At 35.0% G+C, this 27,297-nt stretch overlaps 1 protein-coding gene across 1 annotated transcript in view; it reads right to left on the bottom strand.

Annotated features, from left to right (window-relative positions):
* The window catches only part of EYS (EGF-like photoreceptor maintenance factor), a gene marked incomplete at its 5' end in the record, with an annotated part of 885,136 nt that overhangs the window by 697,664 nt on the left and 160,175 nt on the right, over window positions 1–27,297 (bottom strand). The window contains 2 exons of the mRNA XM_007449587.1: window positions 13,457–13,548; window positions 17,799–17,989. Of these exons, the coding sequence (XP_007449649.1) occupies window positions 13,457–13,548; window positions 17,799–17,989 (283 nt within the window). The remainder of the gene's footprint in view (window positions 1–13,456; window positions 13,549–17,798; window positions 17,990–27,297) is intronic.

The raw sequence follows: 27,297 nt of genomic DNA, 5'->3' as shown, positions 1-27,297 counted from the left end.
CTCTTTCTTTCAAGTCCTTTCCTTCTGACTTTGGTATTCTCTCATAATCTCCCTGCTTCCCTTCTCAGCCACTTACCCTGCCATGGCTTCCAGTGTTACAACACATGTCTCCAGCTATGCTTAACTCTTCGGGTTTTCTAGGACACACATTGTTTTTGACAATTAGAGAACTGCTATCCCTAATTTGTTCTAATTTGGTAAATTCTTCAAAAGAAACATTTTATACAATATCCTCACACTGTTCCAAACATCATTTAAAAAAAATCTTGCAGAAGTTTAATCTTTTTCTAAAAGAAAACAAAACCTTTTTTAGCATAAATTTGGGCAAATCATTAGTGTAGTGTTTCTTCACAGGAGCATGATAATTAGTTACCACAGAAATAAACTTGTCAGACAGGATTATCGAGGAATTAACATTTCAATGGTTCCTAGAATTTTTCTGCTACTGAATCTATGGATGCAGCCCTAATATATTCACTCCTAATGGCATGTGGTGATCAGTGAGGCTTTAACAATTAAAGCTACCTGCAAGGTAACTTAGAGAGTGACCCAAAGTAGCAGGTAACTTACAACTTTAAGGAAAGCCAACGTGGGGACAGATTCATGTGTACAACATAAATGATATACTTACCATATCACGCCGTGTGGGCTCTAGGAAATGAACTGTGGAGACCCTTTCGGCTGTGTGCCTCACTGCTCAGTTAGAATACTACTTTAAAACTTAACTTTGCTATTGTTATATTGATTTCACTTGAAGCCTGCTATCTTTAATTTCTTCTGGTTATAAAAAAGACCGTACTAGAAAAAGATATTTGATGATCCTTTTCAATAAAGTTTGAAGACAACAGAAAAATTTTACATACTTTAAAACTGATAATACACAACTAAAGAAAGCAAGTACAGTTGTCCCTCAGTGTCCAAAGGGGTTGGTTCCCGGGCCCCACCCCATACCAAAATCCATGGATGCTCAAGTCCCTTACAGTAAATGGCATTGTATAGCCAGCCCTCTGTATCCGCAGGTTTCACAGCCATGGATTTGGAAGGTCAACTGTAAAGATTTGGCTTTTGATTCTGAATTCATTCCAATGAATATACAATGACAATTCACATTAAAGCAAAGCATTAGTTATGCTTTGGAACTCCTTTCAACAAAATCACTTTCCATTATTAGAAGCAACTATAGAAATAATATTTAAAGAAATAAATCATTTTCAACTTGTGAAAGGAATCCAAAATATTTGTGAAAGGAGCTGGTTTTTGTCAATTTTCAGAAATAATAATGATGATGATTCTAAACGTTTTTCAAAAGTGACTTCACCTTCCACCATGTAAGTGACTCCCAACATTTAACTTTTCTGACATTGATTTGGTAAGTTAATTATACTGTGGTGGTCTACTTAAAAAAAAAAAAAATTAGAAATTTTAAAGATTTAAATTCAGTGTATCATGTATTTAGCATTTCAAAATGCACCAAATTGAATCATAGATTTTCAGGTTTTTAACGAGAAGTAAAATTCATCATTCAACAGTTGTCTTCAATATTGCAAGTTTCTCTTAATAAGACAACCCTAATCTTTATTTTTACATTTACACTTAAATATTTAACAGAGAGGTTTTGCAGAATCATGACTGGCATAACCTTGTTTTATCTATTTTGGCAAGACCTTTCTTTAATCTCCGTATTCTTATATGTAATGTTAAAGTTATGAACTATCCACTTTCAGTTTGTTTTCAGTTATGTTTATATTAGCACAGGATACAGAGTTCACTTCTTGGCAAGTTGAGAGGAAAATGAGGCAAGCCAGAAAGACAAGCTGTGAGTCAAGCTGTCTATTAAGTAGCAGGAAAATTCAAGTAGTCAGAATTTCCAACTTTCACTTACATCAGTGTCTTTCTTACAGGGGAAAGCACAAATCAGCATCTAAATCAAGGCAGATATCAGGGTAAATTAAAGAACATGGGTAATAAATGGTCACCTGTTAAAATGTGTATTTATGCTTTGCTAGCTTTTGTTCCATAGATAAATTGTGCCTCTAAAGAACCATGCATTTGGCTGGCTCAGTAGTTGTCACTGAATTGTCAGGATTCATCCATCACTTCTTACCTACTAAAAGGAGCATGCATTTGGATGGAAGAAGCCAACTCTACTTTATGATCTTGTCTATTTCTAGCCTATAATATTATCTTGTTTAAAAAGTTGCTCAAAAATATTTTCTGAAATCATTTTTTTTCCTAAAAAAGGACTCAGGCTTTTGTCTTTTGTGTACTGTGAGTTTTTATATCCTGGGTGTGTGGTAAGAATACCTGCACATGATAGCTTCCCCATAAATGCATGTGTATGTAGCTGCCAGATGCTGCTGGAGATAATGTCTGCACTTTCTGTGGATGATCCCACCTAAAATATTCCCAATCTTGGCTGCATAGTTTCAGCCTTAATTTCCATGGAGTAATGACTAATGCCTTGTTTAAGGAAAAAAACATACCAACAGAAACTCTGATGTTTAATTCATATATTAAGTACAAATGAAACTAGCTCTGGGTTCCTCTGTTTTCACTGAAAATATGAATAATAGTAAGTAACTTTTTCTGAGATAAATTTCAGTAATTTTGTAATAGCCAATATTTTTCAGATATTCAAGTAATATGATAGGAAATGTCCTACTTTTAAATGGTTAATTATCTTAACTTGTGTTTTAAAGAGTTTCTAAAAGATAATTGAAAATTTATTGGAGTATTTGTATAGGTTGAGTTAAACATAACTTTCAAAATCCTTAATTACTAATGGGATTAACTGACCTATGCAGATTACACTTTAAAATTCAGTTTCCTAATTTAAATGACAAAATTTCACTCCTATTCACTATATTTTGTGTTGAATAAATATATACCATTGGGGAAAAGGAAAGAAACGTAAGTTTATGTTACAGGGAAGTTTTGCTGGGTCGGTAAATATCGTTTTAGAAGCAGAATCAATTATTCATTATTTCGTACAAATTGAAGTAAAATCATTATTCCACTGGCATGTTTTTCTTAACACTACTCACAGTGGTTAATGAAAAGTTTAATGAATAATGTGCATATTTCATTAGAGAAAAAAAATCTTTATTTATTGGAAAATGGCTAAATGGCTTATTTCTTTCCTTTGTTTTTTTAACATCTTTATTGGAGTACAATTGCTTTCCAATGTTGTGTTAGTTTCTGCTGTATAGCAAAGTGAATCAGCTATATGTATACCTATATCCCCATAACCCCTCCCTCTTGCATCTCCCTCCCACCCTCCCTATCCCACCCTAGTAGGTGGTCACAAAGCACAAAGCTGATCTCCCTGCGCTATGCGGCTGCTTCCCACTAGCTATCTGTTTTACATTTGGTAGTGTATATATGTCCATGCCACTCTCTCACTTTGTCACATCTTCCCCTTCCCCTTCCCTGTGTCCTCAAGTCCATTCTCTACATCTACGTCTTTATTCCTGTCCTGCCCCTAGTTTCACCAGAACCATTTTCTGTTTAAGATTCCATATATATGTGTTAGCATATGGTATTTGTTTTTCTCTTTCTGACTTACTTCACTCTGTATGACAGACTCTAGGTCCATCCACCTCACTACAAACAACTGAATTTTGTTTATTTTTATGGCTGAGTAATATTCCATTGTATATATGTGCCACATCTTCTTTATCCATTCATCTGTTGATGGACAGTTAGGTTGCTTCCATGTCCTGGCTATTGTAAATAGAGCTGCATATTGTACATGAACATTGTGGTACATGACTCTTTTTGAATTGTGGTTTTCTTAGGGTATATGCCCAGTAGTGGGATTGCTGGGTCATATGGTAGTTATATTTTTAGTTTTCTAAGGACCCTCCATACTGTTCTCCATAGTGGCTGTATCAATTTACATTCCCACCAACAGTGCAAGAGGGTTCCCTTTTCTCCACACATTCCTGCTAACAGTGCAAGAGGGTTGCCTCTTCTCCACACCCTCTCCAGAATTTATTAGATTTTTTGATGATGGCCATTCTGACTGGTGCGAGGTGATACCTCACTGTAGTTTGATTTACATTCCTCTAATGATTAGTGATATTGGGCATACTTTCATGAGTTTGTTAGCAAACTGTATATCTTCTTTGGAGAAATGTCTGTTTAGGTCTTCTGCCCATTTTCAGATTGGGTTGATTGTTTTTTTGATATTAAGCTGCATGTGCTGCTTGTATATTTTGGAGATTGATCTTTGTCACTTGCTTCATTTGCAAATATTTTCTCCCATTTCATCTTGTTTATGGTTTCCTTTGCTGTGCAAAAGCTTTTAAGTTTCATTAGGTCCCATTTGTTTATTTCTGTTTTTATTTCCATTTCTCTAGGGGGTGGGTCAAAAAGGATCTTGCTGTGATTTATGTCATAGAGTGTTCTGCCTATGTTTTCTTCTAAGAGTTTTATGGTGTCTAGCCTTACATTTCGGTCTTTAATCCATTTCGAGTTTATTTTTGTTCATGGTGTTAGGAAGTGTTTTTTTCTAATCTGATTTTTATGATTTCTTTCCTTCTGCTAAGTTTGGGTTTCTTTTGTTCTTCTTTCTCTAATTGCTTTAGGAGTAAGGTTAGGCTGTTTATTTGAGATTTTTCTTGTTTCTTTAGGTAGGATTGTATTGTTATAAACTTCCCTCTTAGAACTGCTTTTGCTGCACCCCATAGGTTTTGGGTCACCGGGCTTTCATTACCATTTGTTTCTAGGTATTTTTTTCATTTCCTCTTTGATTTCTTCAGTGATCTCTTGGTTATTAAGTAGTGCATTGTTTAGCCTCCATGTGTTTGTATTTTTTACAGTTTTTTTTCCTGTAATTGATATCTAGTCTCATAGCATTATGGTTGGAAAAGATACTTGATACAATTTCAATTTTCTTAAATTTACCAAGGCTTGATTTGTGACCCAAGATAGCATCTATTCTGGAGAATGTTCCATGAGCCCTTGAGAAGAAAGTGTATTCTGTTGTTTTTGGATGGAATGTCCTATAAATATCAATTAAGTCCATCTTGTTTAATGTGTCATTTAAAGCTTGTGTTTCCTTATTTATTTTCATTTTGGATTATCTGTCCACTGGTGAAAATGGGGTGTTAAAGTCCACTACTATGATTATGTTACTGTTGATTTCCCCTTTTATGGCTGTTAGCACTTGCCTTATGTATTGAGGTGCTTCTATGTTGGGTGCATAAATATTTAAAATTGTCATATCTTCTTGGATTGATCCATTGATCATTATGTAGTGTCCTTCTTTGTCTCTTCTAATAGCCTTTATTTTAAAGTCTATTTTGTCTGATATGAGAATTGCTACTCCAGCTTTCTTTCGGTTTCCATTTGCATGGAATATGTTTTTGCATCCCCTCACTTTCAGTCTGTATGTGTCTCTAGGTCTGAAGTGGGTCTCTTGTAGACAGTATATATATGGGTCTTGTTTTTGTATCCATTCAGCCAATCTGTGTCTTTTGGTGGGAGCATTTAGTCCATTTACATTTAAGGTTATTAGCGATATGTATGTTCCTATTTCCATTTTCTTAATTGTTTTGGGTTCATTTTTGTAGGTCTTTTCCTTCTCTTGTGTTTCCTGCCTAGAGAAATTCCTTTAGCATTTGTTGTAAAGCTGGTTTGGTGGTGCTGAACTCTCTCAGGTTTTGCTTGTCTGTAAAGGTTTTAATTTCTCCATCAAATCTGAATGTCTTCCTTGCTGGGTAGAGTAATCTTGGTTGTAGGTTTTTCTCCTTCATCACTTTAAATATGTCCTGCCAGTCCCTTCTGGCTTGCAGAGTTTCTGCTGAAAGATCAGCTGTTAACCTTTTGGGGATTCCCTTGTATGTTACTTGTTGTTTTTCCTATGTTGCTTTTAATATTTTTTCTTTGTATTTAATTTTGATAGTTTGATTAATATGTGTCTTGGTGTGTTTCTCCTTGGATTTATCCTGTATGGGACTCTCTGTGCTTCCTGGACTTGATTGACTATTTCCTTTCCCATGCTAGGGAAGTTTTCAACTATAATCTCTTCAAATATTTTCTCAGACCCTATCATTTTCTCTTCTTCTTCTGGATCCTGTATAATTTGAATGTTGGTGGCTTTAATGTTGTCCCAGAAGTCTCTTAAGACAGTCCTCAATTTTTTTCATGCTTTTTTCTTTATGCTGCTTTGAGGTAGTTATTTCCACTATTTTGTCTTCCAGGTCACTTATCCATTCTTCTGCCTTAGTTATTCTGCTACTGATTCCTTCTAGAGTATCTTTAATTTCATTTATTGTGTTGTTCATCAATGTTTGTTTGCTTTTTAGTTCTTCTAGGTCCTTGTTAAATGCTTCATGTATTTTCTCTATTCTATTTCCAAGATTTTGATCATCTTTACTATCATTACTCTGAATTCTTTTTCAGGTAGACTGCCTATTTCCTCTTCACTTCTTTGGTCTGGTGGGTTTTTACCTTGCTCCTTCATCTGCTGCATATTTCTCCATCTTCTCATTTTGTTTAATTTACTGTATTTGTGGTCTCCTTTTTGCAGGCTGCAGGTTCGTAGTTCCCATTATTTTTGGTGTCTTCCCCCAGTGGGTGATTCAGTGTCTTGTGTAGGCTTCCTTGTGGAGGGGATTGGTGCCTGTGTTCTGGTGGATGAGGCTGGATCTTTTCTTTCTGGTAGGCTGGGTCATGTCCAGTGGTGTGTTTTGGTGTGTCTGTGAACTTAGTATGATTTTAGGCATCCTCTCTGCTAATGGGTGGGGCTGTGTTCCTGTCTTGTTAGTTGTTTGGCATGGGGTGTCCTGCACTGGAGCTTGCTGGCTGTTGGGTAGAGCTAGGTCTTAGCGCTGAGACAGAGATCTCTGGGAGAGCCCTTTTCAGTTCTTATTATGATTATGCGGGGTCGGGAGGTCTCTGCTGGTCCAATGTCCTGAAATCAGCTCTCCCAGGTCAGAGGCTCAGGCCTGACACCAGGTTGGAGCACCAAGACCCTGTCAGCCACACAGCTGGTTCCTTGGGAATTCTGAGACCTTAATTCAGAACTGCCTTCAACTATGGGGTTTTTGAAGCCAAACTGTCTGAGAGGCCTGGGGTCGGCCAGAAGCTGGCATCTCTTTAGATGTGGGAACCTCTCTCTTTCCTTTTCTATCTCACTGATTTTCCTGCCATCTGAGCCAAAGCACTCCTGCCTTGGTTGACACATGTCTAGTCCTTGTCTTTATTATTAATACCTTCAACGCAGAAAACTTTGATGCTTGCTGTGGTTATAATGTTCCAATTATATATATATATATATATATATATATATATATATATATATATATGTGTGTGTGTGTTTATATATATACACACAATGTCTTTTTTTATATATATACACACATTTATATATAAAATAAGTTATTTCTTTCAAACTGCTCTGTGTTTTGAATGCAGAGTCTGATGCATTTTTATATTATTTTCTACCACTCAAACAGATAAGAAGTTCAAGGTTTACAGTGTGAAGATGAAATAATTTATCATTCCTAAACATTGTGTACCCATACTTTAGGCAAGACAGTTATCTATTGGGATAATTTAAGTCATAGAAAGACAGTGAAATGAAGCAATTGTTTACAACATGTAATATGATATTGTAGACATTTTTTGAGCAGTTATAATAAATAAGTAAAAAGTATAACATTAATTTCTATTTTCTTTGTATAAGCAGTCCAATAATCCACTCAGAGCCAAGATTAAAAGAAATATAAATTCTGTAGTTGAAATTTAACTATTAAGTATTATAAACTTGTTTGTCTTTATTGCTAAAGATAGACAGTTATCTTATTTTCCCTTTTAGAAATATTTCTCATCTTGTCTAGTACACATTGTTTTAGCTCATTTCCCTTCTTCCTGGATTCAAAGCTAGAAAAACTTTCCCAGCTCCTTTTGCCATTAAGTGTGTTCATATGACAAAGTCCTAGCCAACAGAATGCCAATGAAAATGAGACATGCCACCTCCATGCCTGCTTTCCCCTGCCGGTAAACCATCTACCCATTCTCTGCCATGCTGACTGGAGGAGACTCATGTGTTCAGCCAAAAACACATTTGAACTAGCATAAATTGAATAAAGTTGAATAAATGAACTCTTTATAAAGATGTGGTTGGGGGTAGAACTACAAGCAATAATATAGTATTCCTGGGCCACAGCATAGCTACTCTGATACCACTTCTGTGTCTAAAGGCCACTAGAAAGAAAGGAGTCATCAGTACTTGGAGGAGAGCCATCTGCCAGGAGCTGAGACCCTCACAGGAGGGACTGAGCCAGCCCCTGGGACACCATACAGAGGTCAAGGGGTTATAGATCGTGATGCCACTTGCTTGTCTCTTGAATTTCTTTCCAGTGTTCCCCATTGATGGAACCACATAGGAAGCCAGAAGACAAGAAAGCTTGTATGTTTTTGCTAGGGCTGCCTCAGCAAAATATCACATACTGGATGGCTTAAACAAATGAAATTTATTGTCTCACATTTGTGCAGGCTAGAAGTCCAAGATCAAGGTGTCAGCAGTGTTGGTTCCTTCTGAGGGCTACGAGAGAAAGATGTGTTCCAAGTCCTTCTCCTTGGCTTGTAGATGACTGCCTTCTCCTGTCTTTATACTGTCTTCCCTCTGTGCATGTCTCTCTCTGTGTCCTAATTTCCCTCTTTTATAAAGACACTGATCATATGGGATTAAGTCTCACCCTAATAATCTCAGATTAACTCAATTACCTCTTTAAAGATGCTATCTTCAAATAAGGTCACATTCTGAGATACTGGAGATTAGCACTTCAATGCAAAACTTTGGAGACACAATTGAACACATGACTGAGCCCATTGATATAAACTATAGAGCACCTCATCCTTAAGAGTATCAAGGTGTTCAAGAGTGGGGTGACAAATGCTTACCTATTCTTGTTTGTTTTTCTTCTTCATGTACTATATGCTGTGGTTTTGCAGCCTAACATCACTACTTGGTTTCATTTGTACTTTCCCTTTCGTTAAAAGATGAGCAACAGCTTTAGCTAATATCTCAGTAAAATAGTTTTAGTACATGTACTTTTAATACCTTTACTATACCAGTGTGCATTTCACCTGATTTAAGCACTCCATATTTTCCTTCCTGCTTTTGTTAGGTTAAACAATCACACATTTCTTTTTTAAAAGTATCATGCTCCTCTGCAGAAATCCTGTCTTTCCTTGTTCCAAAAATAATGAGCTTTCCAAGTTACTTTTTCACAGAGAGTATTTGTTTCAGTCTTTCTGAGAGAGCCCTTCTTCATAGGCGGTGCACAGCCTTGCTTCCCCGCCCCCCCCACAATTCCACTAGAGCATGGAAGGAAGGATACTTCTCCTATATTCATATGCAATGGAACGTCATCATCCAACAGAAACAAGATGAGAGTGTAGAGTTGGGAGTGAAACGTGTGCATACCATTAGCTTTACTTTAAAGAGTATGTTAATGGTCAAAAAATTATGGCCACAGAGACTTCACAGGTTTGATCCCTGGTCAGGGAACTAAGATCCCACATGCTGCACGGCACGTCCAGGAAAAAATAAAGAATAACGTGCACACAGAATACATATTTTTTTAATTGTAGCCATAGCATTCCTGAATTGATTTAAACTTAAAATTGAAATTTTCTTTTTCCCTTTTACTTCTAAGTATGTTTTAAAGGTGTAGAAAAGTAAAATTAATGGAGCTCCACTTTTGTTCTTTATAGATGATAAAAATAAGAAAAATGAATATTTATATAAATTTTCCATTACTTCAAACAAACCCAGGACCTGTGAAGAAATATTTCTGAATTTAGATAACTTAGACCAGATATAGACAGGTTGTCAACTACTTTTTCATAAAAGTAAAAAGCAATGGTGTGTGTAAATTGCAAAAAACAAATTGTAGTTATATAACTTTAAGGAAAGTGATTTTTTTTTGCTGTTAAACATCCTTAAAAGTGACATGTGCTGAGGATAGAGAAAAAATAGGTACCCCTGAGATGTTGTAATGTTTTTCTTTTAAAAAACACTTTAAACAGTATATAGTCACTTCTAAAACACAGACTGGACATGCTATAGTAGAAAAATTTAAGAGATCTGGGTTTTCATCTTGCCCTCCCACTGACTAGCACCACGTGATCTTGAGAAAGTTGCTTACTTTCTATGATCCTCAGCTTTGAAATGTGCAAAATGTGTGTTATGGACTCATAAAAAATTCATATGTTGAAGTCTTAACTCTCAGTACTTCAGAATGTGACTGTTTAAAGGTAGGGTTTTTAAAGAGATAAGAAGTTAAAATGAAACAATTAGGTGGGCTCTAATCCCTCATGACTAATGTCTTTATAAGAGGAGGAAATTAGAACACAGACACACAGAGGATATGGCTCAAAGATACAGGGAGATGACAGTCATATACAAGCCAAGTGAGAGGCGTCAGAAGAAACCAACCCTGCCATTATCTTTTAAAAAAAAAAATTATTGACGTATACTTCATTCACAATGTTGTGTTAATTTCTGCTCTACAGCAAAGTTATACTACACAAACACACGTATATGTGTGTGTGTGTATATATATATATATATATATATATATATATATATTCTTTTTTAAAATATTCTTTTTCATTATGGTTTATCACAGGATACTGAATACGATTCCCTGTGCTACACAGTAGGACCTTGTTGTTTATCCATCCTATATATAATAGTTTGCATGTGCTAATCCCAAACGTCCAATCCATCCCTCCCCCTTAGCAACCACAGATCTGCTCTCTATGTCTGTGAGTCTGTTTCTGTTTTGTACATAGGTTCATTTGTGTCATATTTTAGATTCTGCATTTACATGATATATGGTATTTGTCTTTCTCTTTCTGATTTACTTCACTTAGTATGATAATCTCTAGTTGCAGCCATGTTGCTGCAAGTCCTGCCGATATCTTGATCTCAGAATTCCAGCCTCCAGAGCTGTGAGAAAGTAAATTTATGTAATTTAAGTCTCCCAGTCTGTGATGCTTAGTTAGTTATGTATCTGTAAAGCATCTGGCATATGGTGGTTGTTTAGTGCTTGCTAATTAATATTGTTCTTGCTGCTTGAAGGCTTTTTTGCAGGGCACATCATTTATATTTATTTATTTATTATTATTATTATTTTTGCGTTACTCGGGCCTCTCACTCTTGCGGCCTCTCCCGTTGTGGGGCACAGTATCCGGACGCGCAGGCTCAGTGGCCATCGCTCACTGGCCTAAGCCGCTCTGCGGCATGTGGGATCTTCCCAGACCGGGGCACGAACATGCGTCCCCTGCATCGGCCGGCGGACACTCAACCACTGCGCCACCAGGGAAGTCCAGGGAACATCATTTATAATTCTTATCTTTATCTTATCTTGAACATACAGCAGTTCTTTCAGGGTAGAAGAAGATAAGAGATCAAATTATACTATGTTTCTACAACGTGGGTCATTGTACCCATGACTTAAAACATATTCAGACGTTTTGGAGTAGCCTTGGAATTGTGCCCTTTTCAAACCGTTTTTTTTTTTTTTTTTTCTGTATTTAACCTCTATATCTCCTAGTTCTACGTCTGGGAAATGATAGTAAAACTATAATAAAATGTTAATTCATAAACAACAAGGTCCTACTGTATAGCACAGGGAACTATATTCAATATCTAATAATAAACTACATAATGGAAAAGAATATGAAAAAGAATACATATATGTATAAAAGAATCACTGTGCTGTATACCTGAAACATTGTAAATCAACTATACTTCAATAAAAAATGAAAGAAACTATAATAAAAGTTAATAATTAAATTGTTCTTAGAGATGAGTAAATTTGTATATGTAATAGAATTATGACTTGACACATAATTGGTGTTTAATAAACTGTAACTATGGTTTCCGTGTTCTCAATTTATTTTTTAACCATTTTTCAACACTCCCCAAGTTAGAATAGCATCTTCTGGTGCACTCTCTGTCTCTCCCACCATTTATCACCTGTCTTTGTTTCCTTTGAAGGGTGCAAATATGTCTTTTGTGATACAATTCTCACTGCTACCCCAATGTTCATAGACCTGCTTTCTGTCCAGATGATGGTACCCTCTGCCTTGGGAAACTATCACCTTGGCTAGGATGGCATTTTCCAAAGTGCATTGCCCTCAGCATTGGTTATTCAAGAGGCTAAAATGCTGAAGAAAAACATTAAAGTGTCCTGTGCCCATGTCTTGAGTTAAGCAAAGAAAGCGACACTTTATTAAATTAGGATCTCAGGAGTCTTAAAATGCACACGTGAATTTTGAGTGTCAGGGAAGGTATATGTGATGTAGCCTTTCCACAATTTAGTTGATAATAAATTGTTTTTTCATTATTTTTCCCTAAGAGTCTGGATTCTAGACAATAGGATTTGGGTAGTTCTGGATAAAAGAGGGTAGACTTCCTTAAAACTTCTCCTTTTACTTCCTTCCCAGTCTCTGTTTTTTGCCTCTTTGCTTTCTTCTTTTTTTCACTTTAAACAGTTAATTATTTTTACCAAATAATAACCTATTGCCATAACCAAATAATTTACTTTAGTCTACATACTGGATAAGGATGATGGTGTGTGTTTCAAAATATCACTTATTTAGAAAAAAAGGTGGAGAGAGGCAAAACACATAATATATACTATGTATTAAAAATTAGACCTTACGGGCTTCCCTGGTGGCGCAGTGGTTGAGAGTCCACCTGCCGATGCAGGAGACACGGGTTCATGCCCCGGTCCGGGAAGATCCCACATGCCACGGAGCGGCTGGGCCCGTGAGCCATATCTGCTGAGCCTGCGCGTCCGGAGCCTGTGCTCCGTAACGGGAGAGGCCACAACAGTGAGAGGCCCACGTATCGCAAAAAAAAAAAAAAATTAGGCCTTACTAAAAATTTAAAAAAATGCAAATTAGGGGAAAATGTCAATTTCACTTAATAGATTGGCAAAATTATATCTGATGTTGGTGAGGATTTGGGGGGTAAAGTCAACTTCAAATGCAGGTTTTAGGAATATAATAATATATATTCATTACTCTATATCAATTGTGGTATAATGGATCATTTTACTTTTCTTCTTTATGTTTTTTTGAATGTTCCACATTTTCTATAGTGAATATATTTGACTTTGTTTATTCAAAGAAATACCGGTTTGTTTTCACAACTCCTTTAAGTGGGAAACATTGTGAGGCTTTCAGGGCTTCTTTTTGTAAATCTGCTTATGTAAATTCCTTGATAATATAATTCCTATAACATTCTTTCCCCAGTACTATTTTAGGACATATAGAAAAGACAGAATGGTTTGATGAACATTCATTTACATACAAGAATATGTGAATATTAATCTGGAGAGCCTCCACTTTAAAGTTCAAGAACAATATCCAGAGAAATAGTCTTTGCTGCATATGAGATGAAGTGGAAATAAAAAATGTATCTTACCTGATAAGCAGTGTATACTTTTGTCCATCATCCACTTTAATAGTAGTGTTAATGCTTTTCAATTTTGCTTCACCAGCACAGAAAAAGTGGTACTACGGGGAAAAAAATTTTTTCCTCAAACAGTTTTTCAGTGTGAAATTAACATCTTATTTTTGTATTGAACATTACAATTTACCAGTAATATATTATTGTGTTGGAGAGATAAGAAGTCTGAAAATTAAAGTGACAGCTCAAGGTGTTCAACTAATAAGTGCTAGAATTAAAACACATAAATGCATACATGTTATATACATACACATAAACCATACACATGTACACATACACACACACACACACACACACACACACACACACACACACACACTTCTGGTTTCTCTTGTATTCTGGGGAGCCTGGTTGAGAAAGGCAGCTTCTGCTAGCTGGGAGTGAATGTTAATAGGCAATTTTCCTTAGATTCTAGTTACTGAGCAATGCAAACACTAGTGTATACCATCTAGACAGTGATGTTAACGTCAAACAAGGGAAACTTAAAGATTATGAAATTTAATCATTCATCCTAAACTTCCAGAGGATTGAAGGGGGCTATGGCCATTTGTGGGATTATTGTTAATTGGACCAACTGAGTTATGGTTTTAAAAGGAGCAAATCATGTCTATAGTAGATAATGCTTGGCCAGACACCCCTGGGAATTCCATGAATGGGCTGCAGTGGCCTACATCCTCTCAACAGCATGTTCCTGAATGTATATCAGTTATATTGTGGCCATTCTTTCCCAGAAAGGGCCTTTATAGTCTTTAGCATATCTATTAGAGATCTGTAAGCCACATATAAGTTAAAGAAACACAGTTGCATAGTGTTTCATAACTCCTATGCATCCAGCTACATTAAATTTGTATGTCTATATCTTCCCACATGTAACCCAAAGGTACACATAATGCTATATATCTTAAATTTTTATGATATTTGGTCATCTCAAAAAGGTTCCTTTCCTTTATAAAATTATCTACTGAGGGTTCACTTTAAGAACTATGTTAAACAACACTGAGATTTTCAAAATCAAATATATCTACATATACTTTACCAGAAAATCAGTGGCATGACCTTTGGCTGTACATTCTTCTCAAGCCATGTGTAACTAATAAAAGGCCACATTTGTCTATTGCATTTTTATGCTGTGTCTAGTATGCAATCAAGGTGACCAGATTTAATATTTAATATTTTTGGGAGCATGGATAATAATTTAGCTATTTCTTATGTACATCACTAGGAGATCTATGTTGTTAGTTAAAACAGTTACTTAAGTTTAAATGATAATTTACTGGCCAACAATGTGTGTGTATGGGGGGTGGTAATCTCCTTGTTTTGTTCAAATATATCAGAAAATTATTTTTCAGGTACAGCTAAGTCTTATTAATTCCTATCTTCAGGGATGTAAAAGTTAAACATTTAAAAATATTTAATGGATGATTTTATTAATTGTATTTGAATTTTTTCTTTTATTAAAAATAGGTCCTTTATGATATATATATAAAACAATAGCTACTGTGATTGTTACTCTGTACCATGGATTTTTAAAGTAATTTATAGGTTTCAGCTGATTGCTTCCTTACAAAACAAAAACAAAAAAAAAAACAAAACACAAAAAAATCTGTGAAGTAGGTACTACTCTTTTATTACCTTCTTTATTCAGAGGTGGAAACTGAGGGGGAGTTATCTGCTCCAGTCAGGGAGGCACAGTGATACGTGATACAGCTAATAAGTGAAGGGACTGACATTTGAGTCCCAACATGGATGTACCTGCTTACCTCCTTGTTATTAGAAAGAGCCAATGAAATAGTTTTAAAAATTAATTTTGATACATTTATCTTTGAAACTTAAATTTCCTAAAAAATATTTGACTAACAATTCTGCATTTCTAGAATTTGAATAGGTCTTAAATTATGATCACTGGAAGAGTTCAACCATAATATATCTTTCGTGAAAATTGTAATGTAAATACATTCCCCATATGATTATACTTTCAAAATGAATGAGAAAATTGGAACATAGTCTCGAAAAATCATAGCAGAATAAGGAAAATCTTAAAATCATAAAGATAGGATAGCACTGAAATTTCCTTTAAATCATTACAATGATGGGTGTGGAAAGAACATGGATTTTGGACTGACACAACGGAGTAACAATTCCTGATCTACTATCTTTGAAAGAGTTCAAAGAGCATGTGTAATTCCGAACACTCTGAGAACCTCCACTGGGCTGCGAGGTCTTTGTGAGATACAGAGAGAAATACCTCCTCCTCATATTGGATTAATATGTCCCAGGCTTTCTTCTATGAGTTTATATGCCTTTACTTACTCACCCATTGTATTACACTAACTTCACAATATTTATCCACTTACTAATTTAAACCTCACACCTACATTTACTACCCTCCTTCATGAGTGAGTAAACTCCAGCCCAGACAGCTTAAATTTTGCAAGACCTCAAAACCCCTAAATGGCCGAGCTGGTGTTCCAACTCTAACATTCTTGCTCTAGAGTCCATGATCTTAATATATTTTCTTAAGTTGAAGCCCAACACGTAATTGCAATCCAATAAATTATAGTAATTATTACAGAGTATCAATATATATGTTTTCTTTGTCATAAAACCTAAAAGAAAGAAATTCTACACCTTTCTTCATCCATTACAGTTTTATAATTCCTAAATGTCTTAGTTCAGCTAATTTGAATTTATTTTTATCCACTTGAAAGTGAAAGAAATCTCTGTTCTCCATTATTTCATACATATTTTCACCGATAATTCTACAAGTCTCTGGTGTGGCTCACCATGTCTCTGGAGACATCCACTGTGGTGAGAGGGGCTGGCTGAATTGTGAGCTGAGTTAGGAGTAGAAAAATGTGCTGGACGTGACCAGGGCTCAATATTATGTGTGCTTGATAGTTCCTTATATTTGATCTCTTCATGTTTTCTGCTTATTATAAGACTAACAGAAATTTCTGGTCTTAGTCGAGGAAAATGCTGTAGAGCAGGGATCAGCAAACCTTATCTTAAAGGGTCAGACTGATGTTTGATGACTCATTATAGTATTCTATTCATTACATAATTCTATTTTCTTGTTCCATTTTCACCTGTTATTATTATCTGTAATCAATTTGAAGCAATATGAGAACAAAGTGTGTTTTATTTACCATTTAATCCTCACAAACTGGCACTGTCACTGGGGATGGATAAATGTTCAATGAATGAGTGAAAAAATGGATAATTGAATAAAGATAATGCTACCACTACTAATCTGCTACATCTGGTTGACATTTGTTTATATCAGACATTTTACTAAATTGTGTATATGTGTTATATTACTTAAGAAAGGTGAGTATTTAAAGAAAATCAAACTTGTACAACTTGGCTTATTTAAGTTAGAAGGTGTACCTCACACTTTTATGGAAATTCATATCATATTTAAATAACATCTAAAATACTGTTGTCATGTTTCATATACTAGACTGTGTTGAGTTAATTACCTTATTGCAGTGACGACTTGATGACTTCCTTAATCTGAGTATTTAGAACAGGAATATGAGGCGATTTGTTAAGGTACAATGGTCTTGGGAAAAGAGCATGCATTTTCAATTCAACATTGGCTTCAAAATTTAGCTGTGTAATTTTGGACTTTTAAAGGAAGATTGTTATAAACACTGGCAAGTTTTAAGTGAGCAGTCTCAAATTTTTGATATCTGAACCTCTTTGCACTCTGAAAAATTATTGAGGGCCCTAAAGAGTTTTGTGTATTGGATTATATCTATCAATATGTATAATACTAAAATTAAAACAGACTTTTAAAACACAAAAACATATAAGTACACATTACACTAGTGATCAGAGGGATGACATCGCATCATGAAGCTTCTGGAAAACTACGTACACTTATGAAAATGAGTACGAAAAAGACAAATAACATCTTAGTGTTATTATAAAGAGAGTGTTCCCCTTAAAGATCCTTTGAAAGAAACCTGGGGTTTCCCAAGTGTTCCCAGATCACGTCTGCCATTAAAGTTATAAAAAATTTGCAGCAATTATAATTGAGAAATTGGGAAATATAATTGTGGAAGAAAAGTTGAAAATATAGAGAAAAGAAGAGAATGAACGCTATTTAAAGCGTATACTCTTTTGACATATCAATAGTGTACACCGAACAGGAAGAAATTACAAAAAACAGGACACACAGCCTGGTGGTGGGTATAAAAGACATAATTAAGGTTAAATTTTATATTGATAATAACCACTAAAGTGGTGAATCATAACAACTTCATAAAATTTATGTTAAATAAATTTGACTTACCTTTAAAGTACCATTTTCAATAAATAATTGAATAAAAAGTCCATCTCCTGAATCTAAGTCTTGTTTGATGTAGAGCAGGAGTCCATAGGCGTTGGAGGTCTGAAATTCTAGGGATATGTTATTTTGTGGATTTAAAAACACATTCCGAAATTCTAGATAGGAATCTCCGTAATAACAAACACAACTGATATCTGTGGAGTCAGAAAGAAAATACAATTTATGTTGGAAGGAAATGTTCAATAGTTGGACATCACATTATAACGTTAGCATAATGTTTTCTGAAATGGCTCTGACCTGACTCTTTTCTACCTATGACAAGCTTGGGCACCTATTTTCTTTGTCATTGTCACCATGGTTTGACATAATTTATATGTACTGGAGGCATCATGATCAAATTTCATTGGAGGGTAGGGATGTCTAGATCTTCAAGTACTCTTACCTAGATTTTATGTTACAGGTCACCAGAAATAAGAACATTTTCTAAAGACATCCTTATTGTATATATAAGATGTTGGTACAAAATTTTGATTTGTGTCATTGTTAATTTGATTGGTGGTGTTTGAGGGCTGACAAAGAATATTGGCAAATAAAGGAACTGCCACCTTTTTGTAACAATGCTATATTATCTCAGCGTCTTAAAAAACATCTCTTTCTCTTTGTTTTTCTTTTGCTTTCTGAATGATTATGTTTTAATTAGCCTTAGTCTTTCAAGTAAAACACAGAGACATTTTGAGCAAAATACTTTGACAATTTAATTTCTTAAATTTATAAATATATGATTAATGAAACCTAGTTAGCTTATTTCTCTAAGTTAATTATATCATTATTAAAAGTTACTTTTCTTTGATAAATACTTGATTGATCCTTGCTGATTGATGATATTCCTGTAACCATGAATTTGAATCTCTCTCCTTTCTGTCCTCCTTCTGTGACACACATACATATATACAAACTCTCATTTAAAACTTCCAAATTGTTTATTCTTTCACAATTAATATTGATAGAAGAGATTATTCATGGAACAATGTGAGATTTAGTTTACTGCCCATCATAGGATAACACTCTTCATAAAATCTGTATTTTAAAACTTAAACACGGTTTACATTTTATGCAGAGTATTTTTCTTATTTTAAGATTTCAATAAAGCTTTAGAAATACTCATTGTGTAAATTTTCAAACTTGTAAAAAGCTCTAAGGAAATAATCAGCTAAACCTCAAAGAAAATATTTCATTTTAAGTAGAAATAAGAAGGTTCAAAATACTGACAGAAAACATTTGTGCTTTGTAGACATAAAAACATATATATATATTTTAAATCAAGGAATTCATTAGAAAGTTGCTTAAAGATTGAAAATATTAACAATGCCTTCAATTTTGGCTTTTGAATTGTTTTAGTTGTTATGTTATATAGACAAGTATTTTTTCCTTGTAGAGTTTTAATGATGAGGTTGAAGGCAAAACATTAAATAATTTGGAAAGTTTCATCCATTTATTTGAATGAATTGTGAATGGAGACAAATATCTGTTATATTTAAAGTTCAAAATGTAAAAAAGCATAATACATTTTCAGAAAAAGACTAACATTACAACATGGATGTACTCAACATTGGTGAAATAAAGAAAACACTATATATCTTTAAAATGGTTCAGAAAGAAATATATTTTCCAACAATAGCTAACTCAAAACTTACTTTAATTTCATTATTTTAAGATAGGTATTTTTTTGGACTAAAAAGATTAAGTGGCTTTGCCATCATGTGATTAGTGCTCTGTAATAAAAGCCCATACATACATGCAGTCAGTTGTAAGCTACATGAGGTCAAGAGCCATATATGTTTGGTTCAGCATTCTACCCCAAGTGCTTGGTTTTCTTAAACATGTAAAAACACTATCTCTTATGGAAAATATAATTAATTTTGTTTAAATGTGGTTGGAAAATTACATTTTTTTATGTTTGAATTTTAAAAAAATCAGGAAATATTTTGCATAGAGTATTCAACCATATTTGTAGTGTTTCCTATTCAAATGCATGAATACAGATTTTATTTGACATCTCCCTTAGTGAAAATCTTAATCTATTAAAAAAAGTGGTGGTGGGAATTACAGAATGGTTTTGTGAAGAAAAGATATGTATAGAGACTATATTCAGTAATGATGGGCTATAATTCCATACATTTTTCATTATCTAGATTACAAGTTCCTGAATTTTGGTTTTCATTTTTTTCAAATAGAAGAATTGTTATCTGAATTGTATGCCCTCATTTTATAATTATACCTCTGAATGAGGTTATATGCTTTTGGTGTAACTAACCAGAAAGCCCAGTTCAATGTAGCTTCAGCAACAAGGAAATTTAATGGCTTATGTAAAAGGAAGTTCAAGGATAGGACAGGCTTCCAGATGGATGCTTGTGTATGTAGAGGCTCAGCTGTGTCCTCATAAAAGAGCTGGATTTCTTCTGTCTCTGTTCTTCTACTCACATGGCAAGATTTAATCTAAGGCTTGCTTTTCTCCTGATTCTAAAATGGTGGCCAGTGGTAGCTTAAGTGACATACCTTCTTATTTGTGTTCCTAGTCATTCAGTTTTCAAAAGAGGAAGGAAGAATTTTCCCAAGTGTAGAATGAACCTCTCCTAGTAGTTGACTGGCTAGAACTGGGTCACACATGAAGCCCTCCACTGGAGATAAGGATGGGGTCAGTTCCCACTGAGACATCAGGGTAGGGTTCACCGCAGATGAAGTTGGTATCCCAGTACTTCCCAGATTCATACTTTGTTTCCTGGTTATTAGCAGATCAAAGACTTGAAGTGCAAATCACATGTCCAAGCCCGAGACCTTAACTTTCATCTCCAACTTCCTGCCTCTGCTTCTCCTTCTGAGACATAGTTCTTACCTTCATTTCTAACCGTGCATATTGAGTATACAAATGAGTCTAGTCACTAAAAAAATTATGTGAAATTTGGTTGATGCTGGTGAGCAGTTGAAATTTTTGACACAAAACTATTTGAATTTCCAGTGCACAGTAAGCCATAGCCAGCTCTAATGCATGAAGATAAAGAAAACTTCAAAGCTGTTTCAGTGAAAAATCAGAAGCCAGTAACCCTGCCTTCCCCCATAGCACAAAGAAGGGTTTTAAATATATTAGAAGAATAATAGAATAAATATATTTTAGAAGAAATGGCAAATATAGCTTCTGAGGCATAAATACATATTTAAATTAGAACAAACGAAATACAACCAATGTGTATAATATTCTTCTTTGATAAATTATGAACAATTACTCCAACAGCACATTTTCCTTTAATAAAATAAATACATAGAAAAAGTAAGTAATTCTTAGCTGAGTCTTTTTCCTTTGATTTTATGGTTTAGCATATCACATTTCAAAGAATGGAGTCTTTTTTTGCGGTTAGTGTACTATATGTAAGATTAAACAGGTAAGTTGGAAATTTATGAGAGAATAACTGAATACCAGGCTCTCCTACAATATTAATAGTTTGATAATGACTCTATAAAGACAGGACACTTTAAAAAGAATGTATATTATTTAACCCTATTTCTAGTAGATTATTGTCAACATCAGTGTAATCCATGAATAATCACTCAAACTCAAAAAACATTCATAGCAAACTATGTATTTCTCGCTGGAGTATGTATCACTAACTAAATGTTAAGAAATAATTTGCAACTGAAAATGCAAATGCAAATGATCCTTTATTATTTCATATGTCTTGGAGGTAATATCTAGGAAAAAATAGTGGACATTTGTGATATGTGGGTGTGTGTGTGTGCAAATTTGTCTGTTAAATGAAGTTTCAGTTTGAGAAAAGATTATATGTATTACATAAATATAATTCATATAGGAAGGTGTACTTAGTTTATTAAGAAGCCTGTGCTCAGTCTTGATTCTACCAGTGAGCAGATCACAACCACATTATCAGCTGCAGAATACCATGTGACTTGGTTTTGTTAATTTCCATTTTTTCTAGAAAGAGGAGCTTGGATTTTACCAATACAAAATACTCTCCATGTTTAATACTATATAGTTCCACGTTCTCTAAATTGTGTTTAATTCACCTTAAAATCCAAATTTATGTAGTCCATTTAAATTCATCTCAATTAGCTTAATATCTACAAATAAAGCAGGAGAAAGTAAGCAAATTAACCTTCACCCACTGTTTACTATTGTACCAAGTTTGTTAAACACTCCACTAATGCTTTCAAAAATGCTTGTTTTTTTCCTGTCAATTTAAAGGTTTATGCCATTTGAAAATGCATTTGTGGGAAGTAAGTATATTTTTAAATAAATTATGAAATATTTGTTCTTGTCATAGATTTTCACAGATTGATTAGTCCATGAACTGTGAGTCAATGACATAATTTATAGAGCAAGTATAATTGTATAATGCAAAAAATTAAGGTATCAAAACAAGTACTACTGAAATGCAAAGCCAGAAAGTGTAGTTTAAGATTGGCAGAGACTCCTCCATGTAGCCAAAGGAAATATATAATAAATAAGAGTTACAGAGGCAGATTTAAGAAATTACGTGATTGCAAGACACGCTGAGAGACAACTAGTCAAACAGTTGAACACATTTTTCTCTGAAAGCAATGAGCAATCATTGTGAAAGGAAGCACAACACCTATGATCACAATATTTTCCTTTCACTGGCAAATGGAAATAGATTATCAGAGAAAATTCCTTTAATAGTCACCCACAGGATAGGAAGTAAAACACAAATCAAATCATGCCACTTTCCTGTGTAAAAACATTTCGGCCAGCTGTCTATGGTAGGATTGTTTAGTATTGACTCTGTATAGACTCTTTACAGCCCTTTCTTTCTCCTTTGTCTTTTTTTTTTTTTTTTTTTTTTTTTTTTTTTGCGGTGCGTGGGTCTCTCACTCTCGTGGCCTCTCCCGTCGCGGAGCACAGGCTCCGGACACGCAGGCTCAGCGGCCATGGCTCACGGGCCGAGCTGCTCCGTAGCATGTGGGATCTTCCCGGACCGGGACACGACCACGTCCCCTGCATCAGCAGGCAGACTCTCAACCACTGCGCCACCAGGGAAGCCCTCTCCTTTGTCTTTTAAGGTGGAATGCCAATTATCCTAGGATAACTTACAGAGCAGGCACTCTTCCCATACTCATCTGCATTCCCAGTTCTGTCATGCATCCCCTTCCTCTATGTAGGTCTATTTACGGGATCATTATCCTATTCCATTGGACAGACTGTAAACCCCAAGCCAATCAAAGATTGACTTAATTAGTATAGCTTTGGGGTGCATCTTGATATCGAGTAATGCAATGCTGCATATTCTCCTTCCTTGGGATTGTGTTACTGACTGTTTGTCCTGTGCCTTTTGAGCTGTGACAGGGCGAGAGAGAGGCATGGACATATATACACTAACAAACGTAAGGTAGATAGCTAGTGGGAAGGAGCCGCATGGCACAGCGATGTTGGCTTGGTGCTTTGTGACAGCCTGGAGGGGTGGGATAGGGAGGGTGGGAGGGAGGGAGATGCAACAGGGAAGAGATATGGGAACATATGTATATGTATAACTGATTCACTTTGTTATAAAGCAGAAACTAATACAGCATTGTAAAGCAATTATACCGCAATAAAGATGTTAAAAAAAAAAAGATACAAATATTGGAATCAGTAACATGTGTGACCATCCTTTTAAATTACATAAACAGAAACTAATTTGAATCCCATTGATTTTATGGAAAAAATTGTAAGTAATTGATATCTTTGTGACACTTTATCCTCCTACACATGGACGTATATATGTCTCCATTTTACTAGAGCTTCTAAAACATTTTTAATACAGTTTTATAACTTTTCTCTATAAAGGTCATGTGCATAATTTCTTAGGTTAACTTCTATAAACCTTCTGAATTTGTTGCTATTTTAAATAGTCCTTTGCAATATTACATATTTAACTCACGTTGGCATATTGAAAAGCAATCGACTGTTGTATATGAAGCAACCTGGTTAAACTTTCCTATTTTTAACAATACTGTATCATCTGTGAGTAATGAGATCTTTCTTTTGTTTCTAATTCTTAAACTGTCTTATTAGATTATTACATTGCTTAGGACTATCAGAGGAAACAATGAACTGAAATAATTAAAATGAGATTTGGTATTTTTGTTTGTTTGTTTTGAAGGAAGGATTTTAAGCTTTCACCTTTGAGTGTAGTGTTTTGCTCTTCTTTTATAAGTGATACCTTCTAACTCATTAAGGAAGCTCAGAGATACAGAGAACAGATTGCTAGTTGCCAGAGGGGATGGAGGTGAGGGTGGGCAAAAATGGGTGAGGGGGTCAGAGAGTAAATCTTAAATGTCCTCATCACAAAAATGAATAAATTAACTACTTATGAAGTAAAATTCAAATTTTAAGGCAAGACAAGAAAAATTTAAACATAAAATTCTTTCTCTGCCCATTTGGATCTCCTCCCACCCTTCCAGTGTGCACTGTGCATCTTCATTTTGTGTTAATCAGACCTTCCCAAGGGCAGAAATACCTGATCAACCATAAAGATCAATTTTCCTTCTTCTGGTACCAGCCAGGTAACTCCTTAGACGATAACATTTCTTTCTCAGTCCTGTAAGGTGCCATGATGACCCACCACTTGCCTTGTACGTGCAGACACCTTAGGTGAACTTTAGGTATGATGCCAATATATAATTTCCTTTAAAGATAGTGATTGGCGCAGAACAGACTGGTCAGACAACCTGGGGAGACACTGAGCCACACCTAAGGGAAGTTCTTAGCTTAAATACTTATGACCTTATAACATTACTAGCTTTATTACTTGTATCCTGCCTCTTTTACAAGGTTATTGTTTCTTGCATAAACAAATGTGTGACTGAGCCTCTGATAAAATTAATGATGGTTAGGTGACTTGAAACAATTGATCAAATATGTAGTCCCATAAGAGCAATGATTGTAGTAGTGTAAATCTAGGTATGAGAGGAAGCACCAAGAGGGAACAATTTCCTGGACTGTAACAGACCAGTAAGACAGGAGGTCGAGAGACTCCTCTTCAGTTACTGTTAACAAGGCCTAGACCAGTAATAGCACGTTGAGTGACCTATCAAGAAATCAACACAGACCTGGGATTGAGCATTCCTAGAACTATGGGGCAAATTAGTCATGAAATGCCTCCTAAACCTTGGTTGAAATTAAGACCAAAAGGGAAGGGATTTTAAGATAAAGAATGTTGCCCACCATCCAGTTCTACAAGAATCAAGTCATTAGCCATTGTAGTCACTGACCTACAGTACGTCCTGAAAGGAATTCTGGGTGAAGATCAAGATGAGGCACTTTGTACTGTGGAACACCTGGCAGAACTGGCCCTAAGATAGTTAAGTATTTTCACGAGAAAATTTTAGGAACTCAGTTTCTTGCCTCTTCCCATACTTAGAGAAGTGTTAAAACAATTAACTAAGATCTCTCTTCCTCAGAAGTAGCAGTAACCTTCTACCAAGATGAGTGCTTGATTGCACATATATACCACTTTACCAAAGTCACATATATACTAGCCTCGCCCCCTTTACTTTTTCAGAACAGTTCTTAGAGCTCTCTGAGAAGTTCTCACCCAGGTTATAATCTTCAGATTGGCTCAAATAAAATTTACCATTTATTCTTACATTGACTACTGATTAATTTTGTTGTTGTTGACACTATGTATGGTGATGGATGATAACTAGATTTGAAAGAGAAGAACAAGCCTGACTCCATGTTGGATCTATTCCTTTAGCTCTAACCTTTGTGCTCTGCTGCCTGTGCTTAGTCATGCTGGCTCTGCACCTTTGCAAAGGAATGTTGCCTATAGCATGAAATATACAGGATAGCCCATTCTCAAGGCTCTGACCTTAAAAATATAACACTTTTCCATTCATACAGAGATAAAAATTACAGAACAAAAAAATAATTGTCTTGTTGGACACTTACAGTAATATGGTGATCAGAGCTACATGGACAGCTGCAAGAACAAAGGATTCACATCCTCTCTGGGGTCTGGCCTGCACCAAGAAGTCTGCAACAACCAGCCACATCCCCTCCTGTTCTAGTATAAAAGAAGCCTGAATTCTAACTCAGGTAAGATTGCTCTTTGGAACACTAACCCACAATCCTCTTGGTCTGATGGCTTTCTGAATAAAGTCACTATTCCCTGCCCCAACACCTTGTCTCGGGCTTAATTGGCCCATTATGTGGTAAGCATAATGAGCTTAGATTCAGTAACATATTTATTGTAGTGATCATCCCACAGTGTATACAAATATTGAATTGTTATGTTTTATACCAAAAACTAATATAATGTTATATGTTAATTATACCTCAATACAGGTCATACCTCAGTAGAGTTATAACAACAACAGTGGAGTTATAAAGAACATCAGGTGGAAGCTGTGAGGGACACAGAAAAAAGATACCAAGGGTTGTAAAAGGAATTTCCCTTCTATTCTGTAGTTCACTGACATTTTTAGCAGACCTTAATATTAAATGTTATCGGTTTTTCACTTACTGATATGATTATACTGTACATAACTTTGATATTCTAATATTAAACCTTTATTTTATCCCAGAAATAAATCCCATTTGCTTACAATGTATGTACATATATGGATTTCATTTACAAGAATCCATGCTTAGGATACTTGCATCTACTCTGATGACTGAGATTGCCTTTTAATTTTCATTTTTCCTGGCTCCCTTTCTAACTTTCATACTAAAGTTTTATTTAGCTTTATTAAATAAATTGGGCAATGTGAATTTCCATTTCTAATTTCTAGAGGTTTTTAAAAATTTACCACCAAAATTCTGTGTCAGCCTATAAAATTGTGAATTGTACAACATCCTAAAATAACTACAAAAGATTTAATTTAATGTAATTATTACCCATAAAATTAAGGTGGCCTCTATTATGACCTTGTAATTACAACAGATATAATTTTAGTTAAGAACCCTGGGTTTAATTATACACTTTATCATTTAAAATTGTGGGATCTTGGATAAATATTTTAACCTACTTGATCCTCTCAGTTTCTTCATCAATACAATGACAATAAGAAGGTTGTTCTGTTATAAAATATGTAGAAGTGCTAGACAAAGAATTTGCTCCAGTCTGTATTTGGAAGAGAAACCTCCTACAATGAAACAAAGGTCTTGCAAAATTTATTTTTAAAATAGTTATTACAAGAATATGCTCTACATTTTTCTGAGGCAGATATTTAGGAAGGTCTGAAGCACATGGTCTGGCCACATTCAGTACATCTAGGTAGAACCCGAAGGATTTCAAGGTGGTGTGATGGGCTGCCATGAGGTCCAGAAGTGCCCTCTCTTCCTGAGCAGCTCACTTGTTTTAACCTGTTTTATTACCTGTTTACAGGAGTAAAATATATGAATAAAGCTAAATTTTTAAATAATGATAATTATTTTGTAAATTTTGTTAATAAGGTAATTCATATCCCATTGTCTTTTCCTCATTACACG

This window comes from Lipotes vexillifer, unplaced genomic scaffold (genome assembly GCF_000442215.2).
Source record: "Lipotes vexillifer unplaced genomic scaffold, Lipotes_vexillifer_v1.1 scaffold793, whole genome shotgun sequence".
Classification (NCBI taxonomy): domain Eukaryota; kingdom Metazoa; phylum Chordata; class Mammalia; order Artiodactyla; family Lipotidae; genus Lipotes; species Lipotes vexillifer.
The sequence above is the reverse complement of the archived record's forward strand: the minus strand, read 5'-3'. Positions and strand labels throughout refer to the sequence as shown.